The 27484-nt window shown below is 37.7% G+C and overlaps 1 protein-coding gene across 29 annotated transcripts in view; it reads right to left on the bottom strand.

Moving 5' to 3' along the window:
* Positions 1-27484, bottom strand: part of DLG2 (discs large MAGUK scaffold protein 2) — a 1000200-nt gene that overhangs the window by 181212 nt on the left and 791504 nt on the right. For all 29 annotated transcript variants that reach the window (XM_048294433.1, XM_048294432.1, XM_048294434.1 and 26 more), the window contains one exon: positions 16517-16619. In XM_048294433.1, coding sequence (XP_048150390.1) covers positions 16517-16619 — 103 coding nt within the window. The remainder of the gene's footprint in view (positions 1-16516; positions 16620-27484) is intronic.

Genomic DNA, 27484 nt, shown 5'->3' with positions numbered 1-27484 from the left:
ATTTCAGTCTTGATATAGAAATGAAGTGAAATCTCAGCTTTTGTCATTAAAACTCATCTCCTTATGGAATAATTAATTGTGTTTCCAGACTTTGTTAATTTTTGACATACAGACTACACTATTCTTTAAGCTAAGAGACTTAGGACCCCAGGTCACACAAAATAAAAAGATGTAGGGGTCCTGTATCATCTGAAGTTACAAAGGGATTTTAAAAATTGTACACAATTAACTGAAAGCATGAACATAATGAAACCGCTTAAAATCATGAATTATTCTTATACTTAATGCAGGACTCTTGTCACCAAAATACATTGCAAACCATGGTGCTCACAATTTTATGCTCAAGACAAGCCAAAAATCAGCTCACTCGTAGTGCATACTAAAGATCGAATAAAAGCCTGGCTGCCCAGCAGATCTCTGAGTACTTTACAAATGAAAATGGACTGATACAACAATTGTTGAACATGCACAGCTTCCACTGAAGTCACAAAATGTATTTTAGGATTAAGCCACAGTCAGAGAGCCTGTTTTGGCACATTACTCATTGGAAGACCCCTTGGCTTCAAGACCCAGTGAGCTCAGCAGGGATGCTTTGGTGAATGGGAAGTGCTGTACAGGCTTCTCACCAAATTTCACAATGATCACAATCATGCTCCATTACGCCTTGCTACATCACACCTTGTTTTACAAACAATGCCATATAAAGGACCAAAGTGATCTGCAATACCATAACAGTAGAATAACCTAGAGGAAAAAGGCAAACAAAAGCCCCAAACCAAAACCTTGATAAGCAATGCAAATGCAAGTGGTAGAGTTAAGCAGAACCCACGATGCCTGGTTGTCAATCTTATGCTTTAATCGCGAGGTCAAGAGGCCCTCTTCTGCTGTCATTGGCACAACAGACCATGAACTGAGAGTGAAAATCTGTGGGGAAACAAGGAAAAGATGTGAAAGCACCTCTTTGGGCTTGGAAAAAACCTCTCACAGAACTCTCCTTTATAATAATCACATTGGAGGAGTGGCGACTCCTGTCTTACACACAATGTTTCAGATTCCCCTGAAGTACAGGAAAAAGTGATCTTTCCTGCCCAAGGATAAAAGCCCAGGCCATTTCTGGAATGAAAAGGAGTGGGAAAGAGAGAAGGGGCAGAGCTGGGATGGAGAAGAAAGGGAGAGCCTCAGGCAGCCAGGCTCACCCCTCCAACCAACAGCTGAGGGACACTGATCCCTTCTAGGAAGCTGGAGGCAGTTGCCTGCATGACTTTCCAAGGCTCTGGAACAAGTAAAACAGGCAAAAGGGTTTTGCAGCCTCTGCCCTCTGCAGTCCCCACCCACTCCCTGCTCCATGTTCTAAGTCCCCTTGTTTCCACAGCCCAGTGTAAAATTTGTCATTTGTGTTAGTGTTTCACTGGGGCCAACTTTGAAACTGGTTATGCTCCCATTTTCTCTGGAAATAGGAATAGAAAACTGAACACTGCATTCTTTCCTATACAGAGGTTGAATTTGAAACTATTAAACAATTTAAATCTCATTTTCTTTTTCAATATATTTACCTACCTTTTAAATTTTTTTAACACTACCTACAACTTTCTTGCTGGTAGCCGTAATTTCTTTGGAAGCTTCATGGCTTCCTATGAGCTTGTATGTAGTTTCCCAGCCATTATATTTTTGATTTCACAGGCAGGATTTTAATACACTGTTTACTGCAGCCATAAGTAACTTAAATGTGTTAGAAAGCAGGTTTCTCAGTAATTACCATTTTATTTACAATCCTGATGTAACCAATTTAAATATAACTCGGTTTTCAAACTTCGAAACAATATAAAGAGACTTAGGAGAGAATGCAGTACAAGTGCAAACAGCAATCAGCAGTCATGTTTTCACTTCCATTAGTAGTAATGTTTTCTTAAAAAAATTACTAGGAAAACTTTGTGAACTGAACCACTTGTGACTCAATGGATGCTGTTAAGGTCTAAGTATCAACAGCCCTCATGCTGTTGTTTTCCAGATCTAGAAATGCTGAAGGAGAAATGCTTCCATCCCTTGGAAGTGGTAAAAGGAGCTGAGAAATATGTTGTGCTGTTGTTCAGCCATCCTTGGTGAAGTGATAAATACACTGAGAGATTTCAAAGGCAAAATCTCTCCTCAATACAAGACAAGAGACTGCAGATAGGCTGTCAGGGGGAATCTCTCCATGTGACAATGCAATACCTTCCAATTTCTTCACAGAAGTTAAAACTCTGTTGTAAGGGGCAGAGCAATAACACCTGTGGTAAATACTGACATCTCTGTAGCTGTTTTTTATCATTCTCTTACCATAAGACTCATCTTAAGAGACAGCGCAGCATCAAACCTGGACCTTCATTCACACAAAAAGAAATATCAACCATTTGGTTACTGCTTTTGGACCCAGATTTGGCCAGCCTAAAGCCTTCCTGTGCCAAGCCTTTCCTACTCATTGCCAAAGAGAGAATGTTAAACATAATCATATTTTTACATTTATATATATTTTCTACCACATACACTATACTTATAAAATTTTTACATGTACTACAATATATAGTAGTAGCAGGCTCACTGGCAGGCACATTGACTTTAAGTCACCTGAATCTGGGTGAAAGGGAGTATAAACAAATATATAAAATCTTTATCTTATAATATTGTTTACTATGACACCTACAGACTTATTTTGAAACATCACAAAAAGATCTCTGACAGAAGCATGTCTAGAAATGCAATGCAACTTACAAAGCATAAACTCAACTTGTTTCCTGATGGTGGTAATCTGTACCCTTTTTTCAGAAGGGCACGCTTACCAGAATTGATTTCTCTCCGTAACTTCTCCTAAAATGATTATGTTTCTGACACTCAACTGAAAATATCTGCATTTGGAAAATAGTTCTGCTGTGCTCCTACACTTCTACTCTGCTCTAAAGGCCAAGCAATGAAGCATCTTACAGGCTCCTGTTTGCAGGATATTCTAGGAGAGGTGACCACAATTTGAGAAGCAGAAAGTGTGGCTATGAGATAGGATAACGCAAAAGCACTTTCAAATAGAGATAATTTGGACTTCTCAACCCCTATGGTTTTGAAGTGAGATGTTTCGTTTAGCAGATGCACATTTCCACGGGAACCAGATGGATTTGTGAAAAAGTCCATTTAGTAAAACTGCTTGAATTTCCATTATGAAAGGATTCAAGCAGAAAACAGATGACCACACTTCTAATTTCCTTGAAAATAGCTTGGAGGTGAAGCCCTGGATCCAGCCAGGCCTGCCCCTACCCACAGGCTGGACTAAGTTCCTTTATTCTAGAACCGATGATACTTCATTCCCAGTACATTAAACTCATCTCATATAGTCACTTATTAGACATAATGGATGCAATTTTATCTGAAATAAAATACTTATGGGGAACACACAGACAAGACAGAATGTGGCAGTTACTGTGCTCAAGACAGTCAGCATTTTCCTTTGCAGCAGTTACTTCCATCATGCTGCAGGTACTTCTTCTCTTCTTGGGTTATTTTATGATAATCCTAAATCTATAAAGTTTTTGTGTAATGGCATTAATTTATGAATTCTTTATTCCAATGCAGGTTGACTCCTACCATTGAAACTTACAGTTTCTGTCCAATAACTAACACTTACATTGCTCTCTCTTTACTTTCCAAACATAATTACTGTCTTATTTTCTGATCCTTAAAGGTGGCTGAGCTGTTTAACAAAATAATCAGAAGAGAGTTATGCAAATTCAAGGACAGACGTAGCACCCACTGCTTGTCAGAACCTCTGCTATCCCTGTGGGCCTGTTTGGTACACTTTGCTTTTGAATTTCTGCAACCACAGACTGCAGAATTTTACATCGTTGCTGAATCCAAGCCAATAATGATAACATGAACTACCTCATGGTAGTAAACACTGAGATATGCTTAGAAACAATTGAGAAGGATTAGAATCACAGAGTGTCTTGGGTTGGACAAGACCTTAAAGACCATCTGGTTCCAACCCTCCTGCCATGGGCAGGGACACCTTCCAAGAGACCAGGTTGCTCAAAGCCCCATCCAACCTGGCCATGAACACTTTCAGGGATGAAGCATCTACATCTTCTCTGGGCAACCTATGCCAGTCCTCACTGCCCAACAAGTATAGATTTTTTCCCTATCATCTAATCTAAACCTGTTTCAGGTTAAAAAGCAACTAACAACCCATCATAAAGAAGATACTTACCTCATGCTGAATAGTATTCCTTTATAAAGAGGACGAATTTCTAAGATAGATGCAAATTTCAGGTCATTTTTCAGAGGTGCAGGGCATATAATTGCAGAGAAGAAAAATAATGCAGGTACATTACTCCTGGGACACAAGCTGGACTGGCTGTGTATTACCCTCCAAGCCATGTAGGCAGATCATTCTGATTCAGACATTGCTTTGATAACTTTTATCAGAGGCTGCTCGAATGTTTAAGGAGTTGGGGATTTCCACACAAAATTTTGCACAAATACACACCTACACATGTGCAACACAAGGGGAGGTTTAAAGGAGAAACACGGAAAAGTAGGGACACAAACATACACACATAAAAAACCCTCTTACAATCGCCACTGAAGTGCCCAACTGTACAAAAAACTTCCAAATCTCACTTCCCAAATGAAATGACAGAACAGCCAAAGTATGAGGGTTTTGCACCTCTCTCTCCTGTACCCGTTTCACACTCAGTCCCTGTTGCCAAGTGCCTGTCTCTGCAAGTCAGGGGATAGCCAGCAAAATCCACACCACTCTGAGTCTCTCCAAGAAAGTGAAATATTCTTGTCTAGGAGGCATGTACATTAAACTGAAACTGAAGTAACCTGACTGACTCATAACATGCTTGTTACACATTTCTTCGTGTATTTAGGCACCAAACAGCACTGAAGCAACAATTAAACTCAGTATTCAGAAATGTTGTTCAAAGTTTGTAAAACCTGAATTTTCTGTGTAATTCTGAGCTGCTGTGTGTAAACCACTTTAAAAGCAAACGTGCTTATAAAGTGAAGTGCTAAAAATAATTATTGCAAGTGCTAAAAGTAATTATTGCCTGGGTTAGTCTCACATGTTTCTCTTAAAAACTGCAAAGGGAATTAGAAAGTCACAAGAAAGTACTTCAAGATGTCTGATAACAAAATTTACTGAAAAGTGACTTATGCCAGACTTCTTTGCCCATGTCTAAACTACAAAATAGAACTAAATTGAATTTTATGAGAAGGGATCAGCCATGTAATTCAGATCAGGATATTTCTATTGCAGAGCTTAATTTGAGTGAATGGCTTAGAAAACATTGTAATATTGTTGAAATCATCTTCAACTCTAAAACCAGGACATAAAGTTACTTTCTGTTCAAGATACTAAAGCTTCTAAAAGAAGATGGATTGCCAGGTTAAAATATAGGGAGATTTTATCTTCGTAGATGTATGAAGTTATATCTTTAAACTCTTCTTCACACTGAACTGTAGTTAATACTTAATTAAGAAAATTCCATTTACTTCAGCATCCACCTAAATTTCTAATTTAGCCATAATACAGTAACCCATATAGGTGAGAGAGGGTAAAATCAAAGATAATATATACCTTCAGTGCATTTTTCTGTTGTGCAAAGGTTTCCTACTCAAAATTAATATTGAAAAGAGGGTTTTTTTTTGAAGCTGACATGACATATGGCATTATTTCAGTGACTCTGCAGTTAATTAAGTATTTTCAATGAGCCTATAATGAAGTATTGAGATTGACAGTGAATTCTAAATCTGATTCTTATTTCTCTTGTCAGCTGACATCTTAACAGCCATGAAAAGGCAAGTAACGTAAGGAAGAGTGACGTAGATCAAGGTAATGGAAAAAGGGGAATTTTTTGTAGAAGTAGCTCAGTAGTAAAGATTTTCAGAGGCCTTGAGCTGACTTGCTGAAATATACTTTTATCCCAAGCACAGCTTAGTGTGCAATCTGAAGCTGTTTACCTTCTTACTTACCCTTCACATGCACCTGCAGTCTAAGAATGTATGGAATATGATGGCTGTGATGAGATCTCTTGCAGACACCCTTTGCAGCTCTTAAAATCTGGCCCTGTGGATCCCAGATTCCAGTTTCCAATGGCTGCATGTGCATATTTGTATGTGCGTGTCCACTCAACAGAATTTCTGTTCTTAACAATGCCATGGTCACCTAACTATCAAATGCACCTCAAATCAGTACTTTTATTTTCACTAAAGATCATATGTATTACCACTCTCAGCAGGCAGAGATCAGAGCTAAGAAGGCACATGGAGCAGGGTAACTATTCACTGTTGTAAGTGAAATCCTTAAAGAAGCTGTGGATGCAAGTGCAGCATTTAGGAACTCCTGAGTAGATCTTCCCTCTACCTCTTTGTCCCTCTCTATTTAAAAATGCACATTTTATGTTTCATTTCTTACACGCTGCTGTCATTCTTGCCTGTAGGGAATAAATTCAAAATAACCAACCAATTATCTAGAATTCATTATCTTGCAATTTCCTATCTTGCCTTGAAACTCTTAATTTTGTTATTTTTCTACTGGAATCACAACTTTAAGTTGTCCATGATTCTTCCCATTTTTCTCTCCCTACATTAAAATATTGACTGTGCTAACTTACCTCAAGAATTATTCCTGAGAGAAACTCTTGTCTAGCAATAAACCAAAGGCAGAGACCTCAATGAGTTCCTTTCTGGCTTCATTAGTGGTTCACCTGTTGAGCTGGGGAAAGCAATTTGATGTCTGCATAGCTCTTTCTAGTAGCTGCTTTGCAGGGACACCAGAAGAGGTCTATTCATCTTGCCTTAGCTTTGTCCATCCAGCCTAAGTTAGTCATCAGTGTTCATTCTACAGCTGGTAAGAAGAGACTCAACTCATCAATAAAGGCTGAATGACCTCAGAGAGAATTACATCTTGACTGAGAGACCTTTGGCAAGCAGCTTAGCCAATGGCCCCATATAAAGAAAACATTACTCTTATTTTTGTTTGTTTTTGCCTAGCTCTGTATCATAATTAAAAGCAAAGCTCTGTATGTGTCAAGAACTATAAACTTTAAAAATACAAATCATGAAAGACTGTCCCTAACATTCACTGAGAATTTTGTGCTGACAGCAGCCACAGTACTGGGCCAAGAAAATCCCTGATATGCTGTTGTCTCCTGTGATATTTATCAATGCCAGAATAACAGCTGTCATTTTTTGTCAGACTTGCTATCTTACCTCAGCATGAGATCTCCAGAAGCAGGTGAAAATCTCTGCATCCTTTGGGAAAACTTCATCCCCTTGTATCATAGAATCAGTCACAGAATCACAGAACGGTTTGGGTTGGAACAGACCTTAAAGACCATCCAGTTCCAACCCCCTGCCATGGGCAGGGACACCTTCCACTAGACCAGGTGGTTCAAAGACCCATCCATCCTAGCCTTGAACATTTCCAGGGGTGGGGCATCCACAGCTTCTCTGGGCAACCTGTGCCAGTGTCTTACCACTTTCTCCCTTGCTGATGTTTTGCAAGAAGAAAAAGTGACACCAGAAACTCTCTCTTCAGTTTGTCTCTTTCTAACTAAACACTGACACAAAAGCACCTTGAACTTACAAGATAGATTCAAGAGCAAAACTAAATTTTTTTCTTTTCAACAGACTGAAAAGAAGCTCTGCAGGAAACACCAGAAAAATATACTTTTAATTTCAAACTGAAATCTTATTTGCACAGTATTTTCATATAAATTACTGCAAGGAAAGGTTAAATTTTAGTATTCATATTCTCTGGGGACATAAGCTGAATACACAAGGATTGGGCAGAACCTATATTTTATTATTATTTTAAGCACCTGAGCATTGGTGATATTGACTGTATTGTGGAATGTCAGCCAGTTATACTTTGTATTTTCATGTCTCTACATGAAGTAATTCACCCGAAGGCACAAGAAAAACAGGTTTCTAGAGAGCTTCTGAATTCTAATATAATAAAATGTGTTAAACTGTTGGGATAAAAAAATACTTTCTTGAAGAGTCTTCAGCGTCTTTAACAGCCCAATCACCCAGGGCCAGCTATGAGTTATATAACAGCCTCTAAAGCTGAAGTTTTCCAGTTCCTAGGAAGACTAGGAGAGGCAGTGGCAATGGAATAGAACAGACTTTTATTAACTGTAAGAAAAGAAGGAAGGAAAAAAAAAATCTGACACTGAAGGTAATTAAAAAGCAAAACAACAAAGAAACAAACCATGTCTTTGCAAAGTGCAAACATCAGTAAGAAGGGAAAGAGAACACATTTTAAAGTAAATAGATAGCAATAAAGAGGAGCTTCTCAAGTCATATGATATATGAAAGGATGTCACTGTGAAAGAATTAAAATAGAAAAAATTTTGGTAAGACTTATCGCTTAAAAAGTAAAGACTGCAAGCAAAAACAAACATCTTTGGCACGAAACACATTTTTCTCCAGATGAAAAGCACAATAAAAAATTGAAAAAAGCAAGAGATTGAGAAAAGAAACACTGGAATGGGTTAAGAAATAGTGTCAACCTCATCCTCGTTCTAAAGTGAATTAGCTTTGGGCATCCCTCTGCTCCCCCTGCAGCATACCCCCTTCTAAAAGGCCAGGACACAAATCCATACATGTCTTCGCCATTGAAAGAAGGTGTTGCTTTCTAAAAAAAGCTGTCAGGTAAGGGCAAAACCAGAGTTTTAGTGAACTCTAAGAAAGGGAAGAAAATGTGGAAGAATCTGTAGCCCATACTTAACAGTTAAATGAGCACCTGCAAACATGACCCCTGTTGCAAAAAGAAAACCAACCCTTTATTTGCATTCCCAACCAGACTTATTAATGACTACCCTAACAAAATAGCAAAAAGTGGAAAATACTGAACTTAAATTAATAAATTGTCAAAGAAAAGTAATTCATAATCTCCAGCATGAGGAATTAGCAGATCCACTTTTTCCATGTGCACGTAAATATGACTAAAGCACAGAAGGCTGTGTACGAACAACAAAAAACTAAGCAAGACCTGCACTACAGATGAAGCTTAAGGGACTACAGAAAAAAACTCCCAATCACATAAATTCATGTTTTCACATTTCCAATGAAAAGAAGAAAAGATGGGTTTTGAAAGGAAATCATGCTTTCCCTGCACAACATTGACATGAACAACTGTGTATTCTTCAATGAAGAATGTACTATTCAAGGAAATTTAAAGCCTGTTGACAGAGACAAGAGCTAAATATGGCTGAATGAAAAAGTAAGTACTTAACATGAAACATTCATGAAAATGGGAATTGAGAAAGCTCAGGAGTCTGTAAGAAAACAGCAAATACACTGTAGCAGACAGGGATGACTACATTAAACACAAGCGAATCTGCAGAAAAACATCAAGAAATTATATCCATAACTTGTTTCATGCACAGACGCACAGTGAGTGCTGACTATTATAGAGAAAGCCAAAAAAAAAAAAAAAAAAGAATTCTTCTTCATATAAAATACTCAGTGTTGTATAGGTTTCACTATGTAACTCTACTAGGAAAGTGATCTTTAAATTTAACAGAGGAATTAAAATATAACCTTTTGTGTCTTATGGGGAGCCTACAAAGGTTTGACTTTACAAGAACACTTGTAATCCCTGGTGCTTCAGTTGTGGCATCTGATGAGCCCCAGAAATATCTGTCAGTGCTAGGGCAATGTCCATGAACACAGGCAGACTCAGGGACTAGAGTTAATTTGCAGTGGAGTGGAAGCTGTGGTGAGGACAGCTCAGGCAAACAGAAAGGAAATTCTGTGAGATGAGAAAATAATTTGAAAGTTAATCAGGGAGATTTTTTTTAACCACCCTTTCCATTTTAAATATGCTTCAGGGGTTTTTACTTGAAGATATTGTGAAACTTGCAGTGAAATGATAAAATTAAAGGCTTTTCTCCAACAATGTAAAAATGAAAGCAGCATATGCTAAATAATGTGCAGCAAATAGCGGCACAAAAACTATACCTAAGGCAAATGTTTTGCATGGCCAGGAAAACAGGTGCTGTCTTGGCACTGGTGCATTTGTCTGAAGGGTACCAAAACTGTATTTATTAGATCAAAAGAAAGGCAGCAAATACCAATCTCAAAATTTAACCCTGTACATTAACTGCTGACATAGCTTGGAGCACTCAAGGATTAGTTTTGAGCACAACAAATACCATTTGGTGCACTACATGAAATTGTGTATTGCAGCCACACAACTCTGTAAAACATCTTCACTAACAGAAATCTCTGCAGCAAAGAGCCAATTTCTTGCTTATTGAACTCTGGCAGTTTTGTTGAAGCAAAACATGTTAAAACGACAAGAAGGGAGAAATAGTTTTGACAGCATCATCTGTCATGCCATCCCCGGAAACATTCAAGGCCAGATTGGATGGGGCTCTGGGCAATCTGATTTAGTTGAAGGTGTCCCTGATCATGGGTGGAGGTTTGGAACTAGCTGGCCTTTAAAGGTCCCTTCCAACTGAAATTATCCTATGATCTGGCTAACCTCTCTTCAATGGGCACTTCATGAACAAGTAAGGGAGGCGTAGGCCTGCCATTTAATCAGCTGGAGAAAACAATTTACTATTCTCCAACTCAGTGAAAAAACTTTATGTGCAAATAAGAAAACAGTAGAATTGGAGATGCCCCTATAAAAAAAGGGGTAAAATAAGCAGCCTTTAATATTGCTATTTGAAAGAGTCTCTTGTGTAGGAGAACTCTGGCGCATTATCAAGTATTACCAATAAATTTGGATTGGAAATAAAAATTTCCCTAGTTTTGGAACAATGCTTCTTCTCTCGTGGTGTCAAGTAAAAAAAAAAGGCTCAAACATAAGGGAAAAATATATTATCATAATGTTGAGCTTTGTTATTTATATTTTCAGTCTTTCTCAATTTTCCTAACTTAAAAAAATGGACCAAGCTTCTCAACAAATTCACTCACTGAACTTCAGCAGGACAATCTATGAAACATACCCCTCAACTTTTTTTTTTGCTTTTATTCATCTTTATAGTGGTGGTGTTTTCTACCTGAGGACAAGGAGAGGATTTTTCATCCCCCCAGGTGAGTTGGAGGGTACTCAGGGCAAGTATCTCTTCACTATGTGCTTGTCCTGGTCTTTCTCCTCTCCCTAAGCTGCTAGCCACTCTTGGAAACTGGATCCTCAGCAAATGGGCCTTTAGTCAGATCCAGCTAGGCCATTCCGAGAGTACGTTCTGTTCTTCAATGCACATGCACGAAATATAACTCTAATATCTTGCATTCTTTGGCAATTGGATACAGCAGCTTCCAGGTGAAAGCCAACTGCTGTAATGCAACTCTAGCCAAGCAATTAAGCTACATTCCTTTTTAACAGCTGGGGAAAGGGAGCTTTAATAGGGCTAGTCGTGTTTCAAAGGATAGAAGTAACCTACACAAAGAAGAATAAATAAAATTTTTTTCTTTTTCTTTTGTATTTTCTACCTACCTAATTCCCATGGCAGCTGGAAAGGTTAAACGTCTGAATCAGGAATTTACGTGACTTGTACCAAAAGAGGAGACAAGTGTTTGTACTCTGAGGCAGGAACAGGGAATGAAAAAGGGTTTAAGTGCTAAAAAATATCCATCTCTTCAGAGACCTTCAGAAATGACTCCTGGATTTTTCAACTGGTATTTTCAATAAAGCAAATCTCATGCATCTGCAGCTCAGACAAATGTGTAAGACAAGGGGTATTTTTTCATAAAACCTGGGGCTGCTTATAAAAGTTAGGTCTAATCCAATGTACTGTGGAGCCTCCCAGAATCAGGAGCAAAAGAATGAAAAAGTAAATGTAGTATCAGAGCTGCCAGGAGTTACTTAGGTGCTGTTCTTCAAAAATTCCCTTAGCTAATGCCTGCAAAGACAGACACTGCCTCTCACAGTGTCTCTCCCTCTCACACTGTGTGTATCTAAATCTCAGCTACTCACCTCACAACAGGCACTGAACAGCAGCTCACTCAGAAAGAGATAAAGCACAAATTCTTTCACTGTAGTAACTTTTTAACCTCTTCAGTGTCAGCTGCTCTAATCAAACTGTAATCAATGAATGTTTTCCCTGTATGCAAGCTGTTAATAGAGCTGGTTAATTGGCTCGCTGGAAAGATTTAAATCACATGAAACTTCCAATTGGTTTAACAGTTTTCCAGGGACTGTTGTGAGGCAGTAGCTGCAGAGGTACTGCAATGCAGCACAGCTCAGCTTGCAGACCACTGACACAGAATATTTTGCAAAAAATCTTAAGGCTACACTTTACCTTTTCACACTACTGTGGGGGAAAGGAACATGAGTATTTGAGACTAAAATGTGCAATAGAGCTTTTTTAGCAGCTTTACTAGGAGACTAGTACTCTGGCCCCACTCCCAAGCAGTGTCTTTCAGGGCAAATTGTCACTATTTCAAACAAAGTTCCCTTTTCTTTAAAAATATATTTTAGCTTAACTGACAAAATGTTGCTTCTTTCTTAACTCCTTCCACACTGAGCTGTAACTTGTAACTTTTGCCATTAAAAATCAAAATCTGTCCTGAAAAAAACCTGGAAGTGTAAAATATGTTTCCCTGTGTGGTATATATTCCGGTTTAATTTCTACTTAATTGTTTAATAGGGACACACTGTTCCATCCTAAGATTTTTTTCCAGGCTCAGTTTTTATTTTGCATTTACTTCATATTTGTGCAGTATTTTAAAAGAGATCTGAGAGTTGTTAAGCTGGGAGGAAAGGTAAAATGCTTCTGATTAATAAAAATTGAAGTGCAAAGCTAAATATAAGTGATTGGTTCCTCTTCTAATTTTGTTCTAAGTAGCTTTTGGTCCTTAAATTATCTTTAATTTCATATCAATCATGTGCAGAAGATGTGAGCTTCGCAAGAATATGAAAGGTTATCTTTCTGAAGCCTGCAGGGACTAGTTAGTGTAGATTGAATACATCAACAAACCTCCATATGAACTACATCCACAATGAGTATTAAGAGATCATGATGCTTAACATTAACTGACCTCCATTTACACAATACATGTGTGTACAACATGCAGTACACAGGCTATTTTCAGGTTTTAGAATAAAAGTAAGGAATCACACAAAAAGCCCAGAATTACAGCTGCTGTTCCTAAATATGTACTTCTACTGCTGAGCTCTGAGTTTTTTAATTTCTGTGATTTGTTTTCCTCTTGCTCTTAATAATCTTTCCATAACTTTGCTCACAGAATATACATTTCTTCTTGGATTTTCACAGTGCTTTGCCTCTTCTAGTTCTCAGAGCGATGAAGGAAATAAAGGTGGTGAGTGTAAATGAGGAAAACAGGAATTGAAGAGCAGAAGAACTGAGGAGTCGGTTCTCCATTTATACTATCCCTTGTATTTCTAATCAACAACTTTGCATGAAATTGTTGTTTGTGTCTTCTATTCTCCCTTTGTTCACAATATCTGTGCTCTTTTCCAGAATTTTCACTAAGGCTACTTTCATCTGAGGGCCGGGCAGTGTGGTTCAACTGAGCACCATCACCAACCACAGATCTGACAGCATTCAAAAAAATGCTGTGATGCTATTCTGTTTTATCTGAGCTCATCTCTGCATTTGCGTATTCCAAACAGGATGACAAAAAAAAGCACCACAATATTGATGGGAAAAGCTATTCAAATTGATGGTAAGAACTAGAGGAGTTACCATTCTTAGGAGATTTATTGCCAAGTCTCTAGACATACATGTGAAGGAAGTTGATATGAGGCTTAGAATGGGATTCTGTTTGAAACAAGGAAAAACTTTGAAAACTGCTTCTATAGTATTTACCTAATTTTCTTTCCACAGCATAGCATAGTATTTATTTTTTGAGAAAATATCAAGATAAGCATACTGTAAGCCTTTCTTTACTGTATAAAAGTAAGCTTTTTCTACTCACTATTTTAATTGCTAATCATCAGCTGGCTTATAGTATAGACTGGTGCTTATATCATTGTCACTCAATACCCAAAATATCAATAGCTAAAGGTTTCATTGAATGTTTTTGTTTGCAACAACATCTGATAGCTTAATAATCTGGAAAAGATTAAGAAAACGTACTGATTATCATTTGTAGTGGCTATTCTTGGATCTCCCCAGAAAAGCCTGAAGCTGTAGTAACAACTCAGAACTTCCACTGTGAAAATGGAAGAAGCTACAAGCCAACTTAACTTATGTATTTTACTAGATTTGGAAGCATTTTAAAGTGAGAAGCTCCTGAGGGAAGCACAGTTGTACAGTTTTAGGACTATTTTATGACTATGTTCCAACATAAGCAACAAGATAAGATACAGTAAATAAGAAATGAGGTATGAATTTCAAATAAAGGACAAAAAGAGTTCTGCAATAACTTTAGAATAAAAGAAGTATTTATGCTCATATAGAGTGTGTTTGTCTTTCTGTGTGACCTATAAATTTTTAAACAATTCTCTGTGAAGGTTACTTAACTCTTGAAAATTTTTTTCATCTTTCTTTGCTGTTAGGCATTTCTCAGGAAAGAGATATTTCATTTTACATCTGATTTATGCAATTTGCATTAACCAGCATCTCATATTAAAATGAAATACTTCAGCAGTAACACAAGACATGCTGGACAACTACAGAGTACCCTCATTAAAGATTAAATCATTTACTATAAAAAGGCAAACTTTTGGGCCCTGTTCTTCCCAAGCTTCACTCTCTGTGGTGTGTTTTGAGCTATTTGGCTGAAACAGAAAACTGGCTTTGCTTCACTGACAAGAAGTCACACCGTTGGGACTAGTCTGCCCTCAACAGGGTTTTTGGTGAACGGAGCAATGACATAGGAAAAATGGAATAAATATGCAATATAATACCTGATGGATTTCATTAGCATCATTTGAATTGTATATTCACCAAAACTGAATTTGACACAGTACTGAGCTGCTACAATGTAAGGTACAAGTATGTCAACTAGAAGTTCGATTATAATAGGAGAAAGCTGTCAAGAGTTGTGTATTTTTGTGTATCAACAATGGCACGGAACAACTGTGACATTCCAGTGATTGCTACAAGTACCCAGACACCATGGTGATAATTGCAGTGTAAAATCACCAGACAGCAAACAAGACTACTGGAACTAATAGGAACATGGTTTCATTCAGAACCCAGTGCGGATCTCTATCTGTAATGGAATTGCTTTTCAATACTTCTTCTTTGAAATACCGCTGATTATTACTCATGCCTTTTTATATTAATATGTTCCATTTATTTAACTAAAGAAAGATACTTTCAATTTCATTTGCTCTCATCTGCCCATTTCTTAGTATGGCCTAATTTATTCTCTTTGGTGACTCAAGGGCAGATGAACTAATAAATGGATACTTGATTCCAGATCTGAAGCACATTTGTACATTCGACTAAAATAGTAGCTGTTTTTCTCTTTGTGTGCTATCATCAGGATCCAAAGAAATGAAGGAAAGTATCATATTGGATAAATTCTGGCAGTACTAATTCATCTTCCCTAAAAAGCCCCAACTGACTAAGCATGTTATTAGAGCTAATGTTTCACCTGAGACCTACATATCTCCTAGGCTGGGCACAATCAGGGAGAACCAACTTGTGAATTGAGATAGAACTGCCTACTGAAAAACATAACACAGTGCCAGCAAGTCTTCACAGACACGCGTACTTGCTGAATTAATCTGGCAAAGACTTTCAAAGTAACAACTGCTGCAGAGGAAAACCACCCTGAGTTCCAGTCAGAAGGTAATATTCCTCTCACAAATTCCTTGAGAACCTCAGATAGTCATTTGGGTCACTGCTCAGGGACAAAAAGAAGTTCTGACCTTTAATTCTGAACTCCAAATCAATCAGCGCCTACGTCTGTCCACCGAAACTAGCTTAACCTCTAGACAGCTAAATATTAGCAAAATTTGAATGAGATGCATCCCACCTTAAATGTCTTACATTTTGCTGAATTTCCTGCTGATGCTTTTATTTAGAAAGCTGTCATTTTCTCTCATAAGTAGTTTTTATCCAGGCCTAATGGCCCTGAAGGTACAAGGACACTGTCATCCAACAGTAATAATGGGAAGCTCTACACATTCTGCAGGAAGCATTTATCTTTGTCTAATTCTAATCTGACTGTTTGAAGTGATGTCAGATCTTCCTGGCATTTCTGTTCTCTCTTAACCTGTCTTTTGCATTACCTATTTCCAGGAAGAGAATAGAAAAGAACATAAAATGAGCGCTAATGACAATAAAATGATTAACTAAGTGTTGATTACTGTCTTATTATATATACACTTAAAGAGAGCTCCTATAGTTTCATAAAACGCTTCTAAAAGCCAAGTCTGTGACAAAAATACAGCCACTTCTTTGGGACAGAATTGTCACTTTAATTTTAATTCCAGATAACTGCTGGTGATAGCTGGGAAACTCGCTATCTACAGCAGCCTCATCCTGTTAAATGAGTGGCTCCAAAGCACTTCTCTTTTGCCATCTGCCTTTCAGGTGGTTATTTCACTTACCCTCTGGCTGGTATTGTGCTATGATTGTTACCGTCTGCCCCGCTCCTTTGAGCGCAGCCGCAGCCTGCTCATGGGTAGCGCCTCGGAGATCGATGCCGTTCACCTGCGCAGGGAATGAAGATAACAACAGGTATGAGGAGTTTGGCTTTAGGCAGGGAGACAGAAGTGGGGTTCTACTGTAAATATCCAATGGATGTAAAGGTCAGATTGCCCAGATGCAGAAGCAAAATCAAAAAGACTGAGAGGAAATTTCCTATGACTGGCCAAGAGGATACACACTGCTACCACTCACCCCACAGTTTGACTGTGCTTATCCATGCAGATTCTCTGACTGCTATTTTTGGGTGTTCCCTGCTCTACTGAGTTTACATTTTTGGTTGTCTCTTCATCAAGCACTATCACTTAATACATTAAGTTCAAAAGACAAGTTTTCTGTAATGCTTGAAGGTCACTGTAGAATACTGCAAGCAAGGAAACTGCTCCTTCAGACAAACTCTGCAAGGCCAGTCAGTAGCATCAGGAAACCCATAGATGCATAGAGCATGTCTAACAAAAGCTGCTTGTTGCAGAACTTTCAGAGCAAAAACCCCATCTACTGTTTTCTGTTCATGCAACTCCTCCGACCATTGCCTGGAAATATCCCGTATCCTGCACACGACAGCAATGGAGTTGCTATCAGACACAGCTTCCTCAACTCTGCCTCTTCAACATCCACAGATCTTTCCATAGGGTTTCTTTTTCTTAATCAATTTTGGCTGCACAAGAAATAGAAGAGGAACAGAGTAGAACTAAGTAGGAAGTCCACCCCTAAAACTCAGGGACAGTTTCAGAACTCTTTTGATTTGTATTTGTGATACATGTTTTGCCAGCAGTATCCCAAAGAAGAGACAGAATTCACATACAGATTTATAAACTGCTCCAGTAACTTGAATTCTGCTTTCTAGTGGGAGCATTACTGTCTAGCTGTACTGAAGAATGTGAGATTTCTTTTATTTATTTATGTTTGTATGTATGTGTTTATTTATGTATTTATCTGTCTTTCCTCTCACTTCTACAGGTTTTCACTCTATAATATTTTAGTGAAGAACAGAGAACTTTTGTCATATAGCAACCTCAGCAGGACAGAAATCCTTTTCTGATTGCTGAAGAAAAGAAAAAGAAGGGAAATAAAGGGCAGGAAGAGGAAAGTGAACCATGCTATAACAAGCAAATAGGCTGAAACACTAGACCCAAATTCTCAGCTATAGCAAATATTTGTGTTTATGTTTACCAAGTACTACTGCAAGATGGCTAAGCACATATTGAAAAGATGGGGGGGTTTAATTTAAATTTTAACAACTTTTTAAGGATTGCAAAAATAAATTTGATTCCATGGAACTTTTTAAGTAATAGCTACTGAACTTGTTATGAATACATTTACTTAGGTCAATAATGTTTAGAAACTGGCCCATCTTAACTTGCTGTCTTTCATCAAATTTTAGAGAATGTGATGTTTTGAGAACACAATTATTATTTACCACGGAATCACAGAGTCATAGAATAGTTTTGGTTGGAAGGGAGTTCTAAAGCCTCTCTGCAACGAACAGGGACATTCAACTAGACCATGTGGCTCAGAGCCCTGTCCATCTTGACCCTGAATGTTTCCAGGGATGGTGCACCCACCACCTCTCTGGGTAACCTGTGTCTCTATCTCACCACTGCCATCATAAAAAAATTCTTGCTTATTTGCATGACAAAATCTAGTCCTTACTAGTATGCAAACAACATTTAGACTATTACTCTTAGAAAAACTAATTTGTGATAGCAATAATATAAAGCCCAGGAGATACCAGAGTTTCTGATCCAGAAGACTGCATGATGCTGTAGAACTGTTGACTGTACACAGAAATTATGAACACGGGGCAAATATAACATAAAAAATTCATAATTTAACACAGGAATCCTCACTTGTCCCAGCTCCCTGTGATGTTATAATGGTTGGTGGAAGCTTTCAGAAAAAATGAGCCAAAGGTTCAAAAGCTTCCATTAAAGTTGTGCACAGAAACCTCTGGGAAACACTCACTGAAACTCAGTCTAGGAATATAGGACCCTAGAGAGCAATAATTAAGTGCATTCTAAAAGAACAAAGGAGAGAATCAGAACTTTCTGTGTCATAAAAATCTAACATATTTTAATTTACAACAGTGAAAAATATCTAAAGAGGGAGATGATGTCAGCTAGGACTTTGCAACCTCTGTGGAGAATACCAGCTTCCTGTAAGGAACACAACTTAGGCTACTGCTGTAGAAAAAGAGGTGCTGTTCCCTACTTTTTCTCAGTGATGGTGTTATGACACTTGATGTTGCATTGCATTGAGCACAGATGTACCAGCACTACAATCACTCAATAACTCTGCACTATAGCCATGGTTTTGTGAAGTCTGAGCAGAATCCCTAAATTTAGGAAGCACAGTGCCTGTATCATGACATAAAGGAAACATCAGCCTTGATTCTGTATCTGAAGAAGGGAACTTTGAAGCCAACTAACCCTTCCTTTAATAGAGACCTTAGTTCTAATCTGTGTGCTTTTCCCTTTCATAACTGGAGTCCTTGAGAGAGTCCCACAAAAGAATAGGATGATCTGAAGAAAAGCTTAAAGGAAAATTCCTGGATTCCTGAGCTCCTGAACTGGGGAGATGGATATAGATGATGTCACCTGGTCAGCAGGTTCCAAGAAAAAAAAATTAAGTTTTGTTCAGGCTTAAGTTTGAAGACTGTAGATTATGAGAGGACACAAGCCTTTCTTAAGCAACATAGGAAAACACTGTGGCAGTCTCTAAAAGTCCTGTTAATAGTAGGGAAGATTTAAACATCATTAATAAATCCCAATAATCTCTCTATAGAAAAAAGGAGAGGACGTCTGAAGGAATAAGGAAATCACATGCTTATTCTCTTTCTCCTCTGAGAAACAATAGTTCTGTGTCTATGTGAGCTAATAAGTACAATCCTAATAATGCATCAAGACTGTGAATATAAGACAGGAATTTCACTGAAGTTTTTACACAAACATTTTTCACTTCTCCACAGAAAAACAAGAAGCTGCTGTAATGGCAGCTGACTACTTTCTGCCCTTTGCACCTTTGTTTTAGAAGAAATGATTGCCTAAGTTACAAACACAACACATTGTAGTGAATGGATTTCCCTGATACTAATTTCACTTTTCTGTTAGGATATGTGGGGATAGACACTTGAAGACTTAGAGGCCTGAGTGGCTGAAATCAAAAGAGCAAGGAAAAGAAATTTCAGAGAAAATAACACATAAATTTTATCTTCTGAAATTTTTATCTAGGTGATAATCTAGCTAGGCAAACCAGATTAAGTAATGTTGAACATTAGGTTGACTACATTAGGTTGCCGAAACAGTGATCTCCCTCTTGAAGGTGCACAGCTGCAGAAAAAAAAATCAAATAAGCACTGCCAAATAGATAGGGAGAGGTCTGTTTGCATGCTATTTTACTCACCAACAGTGACAGAATCTCACTGTAAGATAATAGGTATTAATTTTAGAAATGATTTATAATCTAGTTTGACTTTGTAAAGAACAAGAAGAGTAGATGTTAACTTGATTTCTGGGTATCATTTCCCCCTACTTAAAAGCAAATATAATAAACTCCCAAACCTTCTAGTTGAAAAACATCATATTCATGTAGCAGCATTAAATCTTGATGAAAGGCATCATTAGTTTATATGTTTTAATCAAATTTTTACCACCAGAGCAAAATGAAGAAGAATTTGGAAAGAATAAAATGAATAATACTCATCTAGTTTCTTCCTGCAAAACAATATCTTAATATAATGTCTCATAATAATTGCGTGCAGTGACATTTTTCCCAATATGATTTCATTGCAAATTGTTAAATCTGATTAAAATGACTGCTTTTAATTAATTGAACATAATTTTTGTGAAGAATAATCAGTAAAAGAAAGTTTAAAAAATCAGAAAAAGGTGCAAGTGTGTGCAGGAAAAGTTAATAAATATCAAAGGTGTTTTGGTTGTTCATTGTTTTTGTTTTTCTATAATAAACAGACTTGCTTCTTTAGAAAGTATTATACAATAAGCAAAGTAGCTGTTCTGAGCTTGACTGCACAGCCCTGATGTCCTGGCCCAGGATGAACTTGACTGCACAATTTCTGATGCCTAACTTCAAAATGAATTTGACATAATGGAAATAAGAAGAGCCTGCAGCTTATACAGAAGTCTGTCTCTTCTGCGTGCTGCGGCAAAAAGCTGCTCAAAAGCTTACAAACAAAGAGGAGTGCTGCAACAGAAGGTTAGAGCTGAAAACTACAGTCAAAATCAAATTGAGATGGAGAAAAAGATGCAACAATAGCTCACAGGAATTACTGGGCCTTTGCACTAGTTGACTCAAAATAAAGCATGATCTACTTCATTTAATACTGAATCATAACTGAAGTGAAAGATCAGATTTACTTTTTGCACAGATCGAACTCTTACAAAACTGGAAGAGTTATATTTCCTCCAAAATATTTGAGTAGTCCTTATTAGCACAAATTGATTGTGTTCTGAACAGACTTGTTGCTGTCTGGTTGTCTTCTAGAAAGTGAACATGATTTGTATGTAGGTCATTCAAACAGAAGCTAGCAGAATAATCTGGTTTATTTAGCCATTTCTTTCTTTAGGCCACCTTATTTTGTGTTTGTACAGTGGTTAAATGAATACTTGGAACACCTTGTTGATTGGAAAAGAAAGGAAAAACACATCCTTTCCCAGGGGAGGAAACATAAAGGATTTATTTTCATCTCTTCCTTAAGTTGTCACTGACATAGTACATGCTTTTATACATTAAATTAAAAGGTGAAGGAAAGGCATTCTTTTACCACGGAACAAACAATAGAGCAGAGTTTTCAAGTTCTGTCTAAATTCTTTTCATAAAATAAGAGCTTTTGGTGCCTGAAAAAGCAAACAGAAGTCTGAATAATGACAACTCTTTACAGCCAGAATTCCTATTGTTTGCATTCAGAGAGGATACAAAGAACCCTATTTATCTGCCGTAATTTTGCACATCAATTTAAATATTCTCAAGCATATTATCAGGAGATGAGAGGAAAGCTGGGCCATGCTCTCTAGCAGTCCTGCTTAGTCACTGGGAATGTAAAACAGGGAACATTGGGAAAAAGCCCATTAGGGATGACCTGCTGGGAACACGTCTGAGGAAGACCTTCCTCACAAGCAGGTGGAATAACCATTCTACTCCACGGCCCCCACAACTCTTGACGAATGATAGAGCCCACCAAAAAGCACAACTCTAAGGAACCAGGGCGTGTCGCCAAAGCACAGCCTTTGAGCAGCTTTTTGCAAAGCGAAGGCCACACATCCTGCCTGAGGTCGAGGCTCTGCTGGGTGCTGCTGGAAGAGCTGTGGAAGTAAAGCAAGCTCAGCACCATGGACAATCTGGGACATGGTTGTGGGGGTGGCACCCAGCAGAGGAAATACTGATATGGGACAGTCTTTGCCTTGCTACTGAAAAAAAGGTTTACAAATAGAAAGATAGAAGAAATGCATGGGGGAGTCTTCACTCTCCAGCTTAGCTTTTGCTATAGTTTCAAGCTTGCTTTATTGCTTTTATCTCACTTTTCTCAATTCTGATCTTTTCTGAGCCTACACTTTCTACTGTTAGAGCTGCACAGAGAAGCACAGTGGTTTTCTCATTCTCAACTCCACTGAAAACATAGGATCATGTCCTGTCTGTTATTCTCCATGCCCAGCATCCTCCTTCTCTCTTTTTACGGGCTAGCAATTTCAGCAACCTTTACAATTTTCCTTGTCTGGCTACCTTGGAGTTACAAGTTTTGCCTCTAGTAAGCAGTTCTTTATGCTCTGATGAGCTGGATGCTCTAGAGGCAAACTTCTCTCTCTGGAAAACAAGAACCACCATGGGGGTATAAGCTGTATCATGCCTTTTTCTGCCAGGAACTTTAAGGAGGCAGCTAAGCCAAAACAAAGAGATATAAAAGCATATTTGAAGCAGAAAAAAAAAAAAATTATGTTCTTGAAGAGGTGTCTTGCACACACTGCCTTTTACAGTAGGAACAAACAAGTTTTCTGACTCACCAGACCACATGAATCATTCCAAATGGCACCTGTTAAGCCTAGAACCATAGGCAAAGACATGTTTTAACCCAAACTGTACAGAAATTCTGATACAAGATCTGCTTCCCATGTGATTGTAGCTTTTATGAGTGATCCCAGATTTGCAAACTTTGAAGTAATTTCACTGAAGTGACATCTTAAGAGCCATTTCCCCTCAATTCCATCAGAATTCCTCAAAATTAGTTTAATAAATAGAACTAGTTTAATAAGTAAATGACAGCATATGAAAAGGTCACATAGGCTCCCTGGAGCCTGAATGGACATGAAACTTATTTTACTCAGATCACTAAATAGCCACCAGATTGTTCAAGTACCAACCTGAACTGGACGGGATTCAGCAACTACAAGGTGATCAAAGACATTTTGTCGTATTACCAAATGGTAAAGTTCAGACAAAGGAACACATACTTTTTGCATATTAAGCCAACTAGTATTACCAGTGAAAAATACTAGCTAACTACACAGGCCAGTGTTTATTAACTGATTTAAAAATAAATATAAGCAATATTTTTCATCAATTTTATACATGAAACATCCATCAAACAGAATTGTTAGTAAGAATATTAGTTACTGTTAAAATGGAGAGCTCATAATTAGCTCTTAAATTCAAATCTAGTCGCTACTTTTTTATTTTCTGTCCTTCTGTGTGGTCACTCAATTCCTGCCACCACTTAATTTCATGGATCTCACTACAGCGTCATCTTTACAAGCATTCACACATTCCGTTTCCTTTGCAGTTCCTGCTCTCTTTCTATTCTGAATTGGTAAAATATCAAACTGTCCCTCCTCCCTCCTCCAGCTTTTACTTTACACATAACTGTTACTTCCATTCACTTTCCTGCCTTTCTGACACATCCCTCTTTCTCTCTAATTCTGTTTTCAGCATTTGTATTTTCTTGTCTCCTGTTCTCAACCTGGGTCATTTAGACATGCCCTTTTAGTAGCAGTTATTCCATATACCTTGGTGTCCATATACTTCTAAAAGGTATTTTTCCTTATGCAATAACTGTTTCCTAAATTAACTCTCACATTTGCAAGTGTAAGTGAATGGATACAACTAAACCAGCATTGTTCAATTTTACTCATAATGCTGCAGAGTTTTTGCTTCACATTTGAATTTCAAAGGATAGTATAAGCAGAAATAATGATTGAAATTCTCTTGCTTCTGAAATGAGGTAAAGGTTTCCTTTTTAACAAGTTTCTTATACCTCAAAGATGATAAGAATTTAATTTCAGCTCAAGCCAACAAGAAATAGGTACTTTTTATAAAAAGAAATATAGAAATAATATAGAAATAAAAAGGCAAAACAATTTTAGAGGCTGCTTAGAGACAGAAGCGACGCTGAGCACTGAGTTAGTGATGAATTCAAAAACTGATATCCTTGCCTTGAGCTCTGCTTGATAGGTGTTTTCATATTTCCACATCACAGAGTAGGGCACTGTGGCCTGTGAAAGGTGAGACAGCCATTGGCTGCTGCCATGGCAAATCCATACTGATCTCAACCCAGTGACCAGGAGGCAATGTGTCAATGGCTGAGTGGTATTGTCTTCCTGGAATGATGTAAGTAAATGTTCAGTGCTCACATTTCATATTAAAACTCCCCTGAAGCACTGAAGCACAACATTCATAGTTTACTTGTGGCTCTACAGATGAGGATTATGACACAGACACTTTGAATAGACAAAGCTATGTACTCTCAAATAAACCATGTTTTTTATAAGCAGTGGAAAGGAAATAGCTCATGTATTCTCTAAGTGATTTTCCTTTTGCTACTGTTCTGGTGGCTTGCTTGATCAGATTCTTATTTTTTCAAAAAGATCTCAGAAAATTCTTCCAACAAACTATTGCAGATATCCCTCCAATACCCTATTTAATGGATGGCCAATTTCCATTACTTTGCATCTTGTGTCACAAGATAATTTTTTTAATCACTCAGAAACCCAAAACTGACTGGGCAGTAGAGCAGAATGATTCCTGGAGACTAGTTAGTTTGAGCACAAGGCAAAAGTCCAGCCTGAGGCAAAGATCTGAATGAATAAAGCTCAGGGATTTTAGCCATTTTGTCCAGCAGTAGCAGCTTGGCTTTCACTTTTACACTGTGGGCCTGGCAGTGCGGCAACACTGAGGGGTGCAAACCTCATAACAAATCTTCAGTCAGATCTGACATAATTCTACTTGACAGTGTTACACCAAAATTCGCCAAGTCAGAATGTCTGAATTGAATGTGCACTCCTCCTTAAACTACGAGGAGCTGAAGAGCAAGCAGTCTGGCATGAGATAATTTCTACTCATTGAGGCAATAGTAAAATGAATGTTTTAGAGCCAACTAACGATTTCATCACAACAGAAATATACAGCCCCTAGTCTAGGCCAATTTACTAGCTGTGTATGACACAGAACTGACAGGTCTGATAGTTAACACTCTTTAGGGGAAAAAAAGACATACCTATTCAAGAGAACTGTTGGTATAATTTGTTAGCTTCTGATCATGTGCTTGGAAATGTGATAGTAAAGTTAGGAAACACTACATCAAGACAATTCCAATGTATGTTATAGATTGCAGAAAGATGCAGGTGAAGAGTTGTGGTGGGGAGAGAGAAATCCAGCTGGAAGACAAATTCCTAGATTAATGAGATGAAATTATGCAGCAATATATGCAGCATTCCAGAATATTCTGGCAGTATTTTTTTTTTTCCCTAGAATCTTCATTAAACTTGTATTTTTGAAAGTAACCTATTTTGTTTTGAAGTTGCAAAATGGCAAGTCTATGAGCTTCTCTGGCAATACAGCCCAGTAGCCGTGATTACAAAATAAATGCCTCGTATTTTGAGGCTGACTATGTCCAAGCTCCACTTCCAGCCATCAGATTATATGTGTCTACCAACAACACTGAAAAACAGTTTGCTACCAGCTCTCTTCTCCAAGATTGACTATTTCCAGATGGAAGTGTTAAAATGGACACAGTTCATACTTCATTATAATGCATTTTTACTGTCAAGGGGGATGCTAAGATTTTCCTGACATGAGTTCTAAACTCCACAGCTTCATGGGAAAAGAGAGTCTGTTCTTTTCAAAGAGCCATTTCTTTAAACACATAAAAGAGAAGCTTTTCAAAAGCATAAATCTGTTTGCACCCAGTTTCTCTTCACTGGGTTCCCAGTTGCCTTCTGTACCTTTAAATCTCTCTTCTTGTTTGGGGAAGTTGCACGGGTGTCTCAGTTTTGTGAAATGTTTTTGGCTCATCATGATGACAGTGAGTACTGAACATATGTCTGCATGCATTGTGAGGGGTGAAACTGAGTTTATCTGGAAAAGGCAGAGAGCACTGTGCACCCAGATGATCCCATATAAATATAAAGAGGTTGAGAACTCTTAGAGACCTTTTACCATTTCAGACTCATCCTCAAATCCCAGAATTCCCAGCATTGTCAGCAATATCTGAACTTGTATTAAACAACTGTTTTGCCCTGGATCTTTCCATTAGCTCTTGTCATGACAACATCTTTGCTTTTCTCTGCTTTTCTCCAGTTATTTTTTAAGCTTATGACCTGCTACTCTATGAAGATGTTGACAGGTAGCTTACAGGGGCTGCAAGTTTGCAGCAAGATGACATTTATGGCTTCTTCTGTGAACCTATGAACCTGTGACTAATGTTCTTTAAGGAGGAAAATTACATTTCACAATTTATTATTGAAAAATTCATCAGGATTATTACTCTTTCTGTTGTTTTCTAAGTATCTGCAAATAGACTGATTATTTCTCCCAGAAGTTTTCCCTGAAAATTGGGCAACCTGTTCTATGCTCCCAAATATTCCTTCAGTTCTTGAATAAAATTATGAATGGTCTGCATTGAATAGTTCCTTAAGTATACAAGAATTAACTTAATCTGTTTATAACACCTAACTTGTCTAAATTCTAATCTGACTTTGCCTAAGTCCACCTTAAAGACTTTTCTGTTTCTTCATAACTGCCCTAATTGGATAATTGTGGATCCATCTGTTTTTAAAGACAAAACAACAAAAAAATGCATGGAAGGTTTGAACTCTCATGGTCTCACTTTTAAACAATCTTTTTTCCAGCTTTTTGGGAAATTAATTTATTGCTTGGTTTTCCATTTTCATCAAACATTTTCTTGATGCTTTTTCTAATTATTGAAAGTACAGACCATTTTACATCTTGCCCTTCTGAACTTCCCCCCAAATTTTACCTAACATTTCTACATTTTTAAGGCTTGGGCTGTTATTACCACAGTGACTAACTCAGCTTTCACTTTTTCAGTGTTGATTACTTGAGTTTCACAATGGTGACTGCACAGTAAACTGGTTTTGAAGTTCATGTTACTTCCTCGTTCCCTTTCAGCACAAAATCATAAAAATTGCCACTACACTATATGGTTACTCAAGGGTAAGTTGGGTTTCATTGTTTTATTCTCCCATTTTTAGGCCATTCTTCCTTACTGGTGAGAATAAAATCTAGAATTATCTGACTTATACTTGTTTTTCCATATTCTCCATCAAAAAGACTAATGAATGTTTGGTCTGTTTGGGTGGGATTTATTTCAATAAAGGGAAGTTATGCCAAATTCTCTATAATCTGTGAAAACAAATATAAACTTTTACAGAAAAATGGTCATCTGACCCATGTAAAATGTCTGCTTTAGGGCAAGGCAAGTTGTATTCAGAAGTGGCTACACCTTTCTGTTAGCTACAGAGGGGGCCTAAAGAGTTATATACTCTGTGCTTCCCAACATGACCAAAGCCTGAATATAGATTATTCCACTACATACTTCTAAGGAGCTTAATCTACCTGTCCTTCCA

The sequence above is a fragment of the Corvus hawaiiensis genome, chromosome 2 (genome assembly GCF_020740725.1).
Source record: "Corvus hawaiiensis isolate bCorHaw1 chromosome 2, bCorHaw1.pri.cur, whole genome shotgun sequence".
Classification (NCBI taxonomy): Eukaryota; Metazoa; Chordata; class Aves; order Passeriformes; family Corvidae; genus Corvus; species Corvus hawaiiensis.
This window is presented reverse-complemented; position numbering and strand designations above follow the sequence as displayed.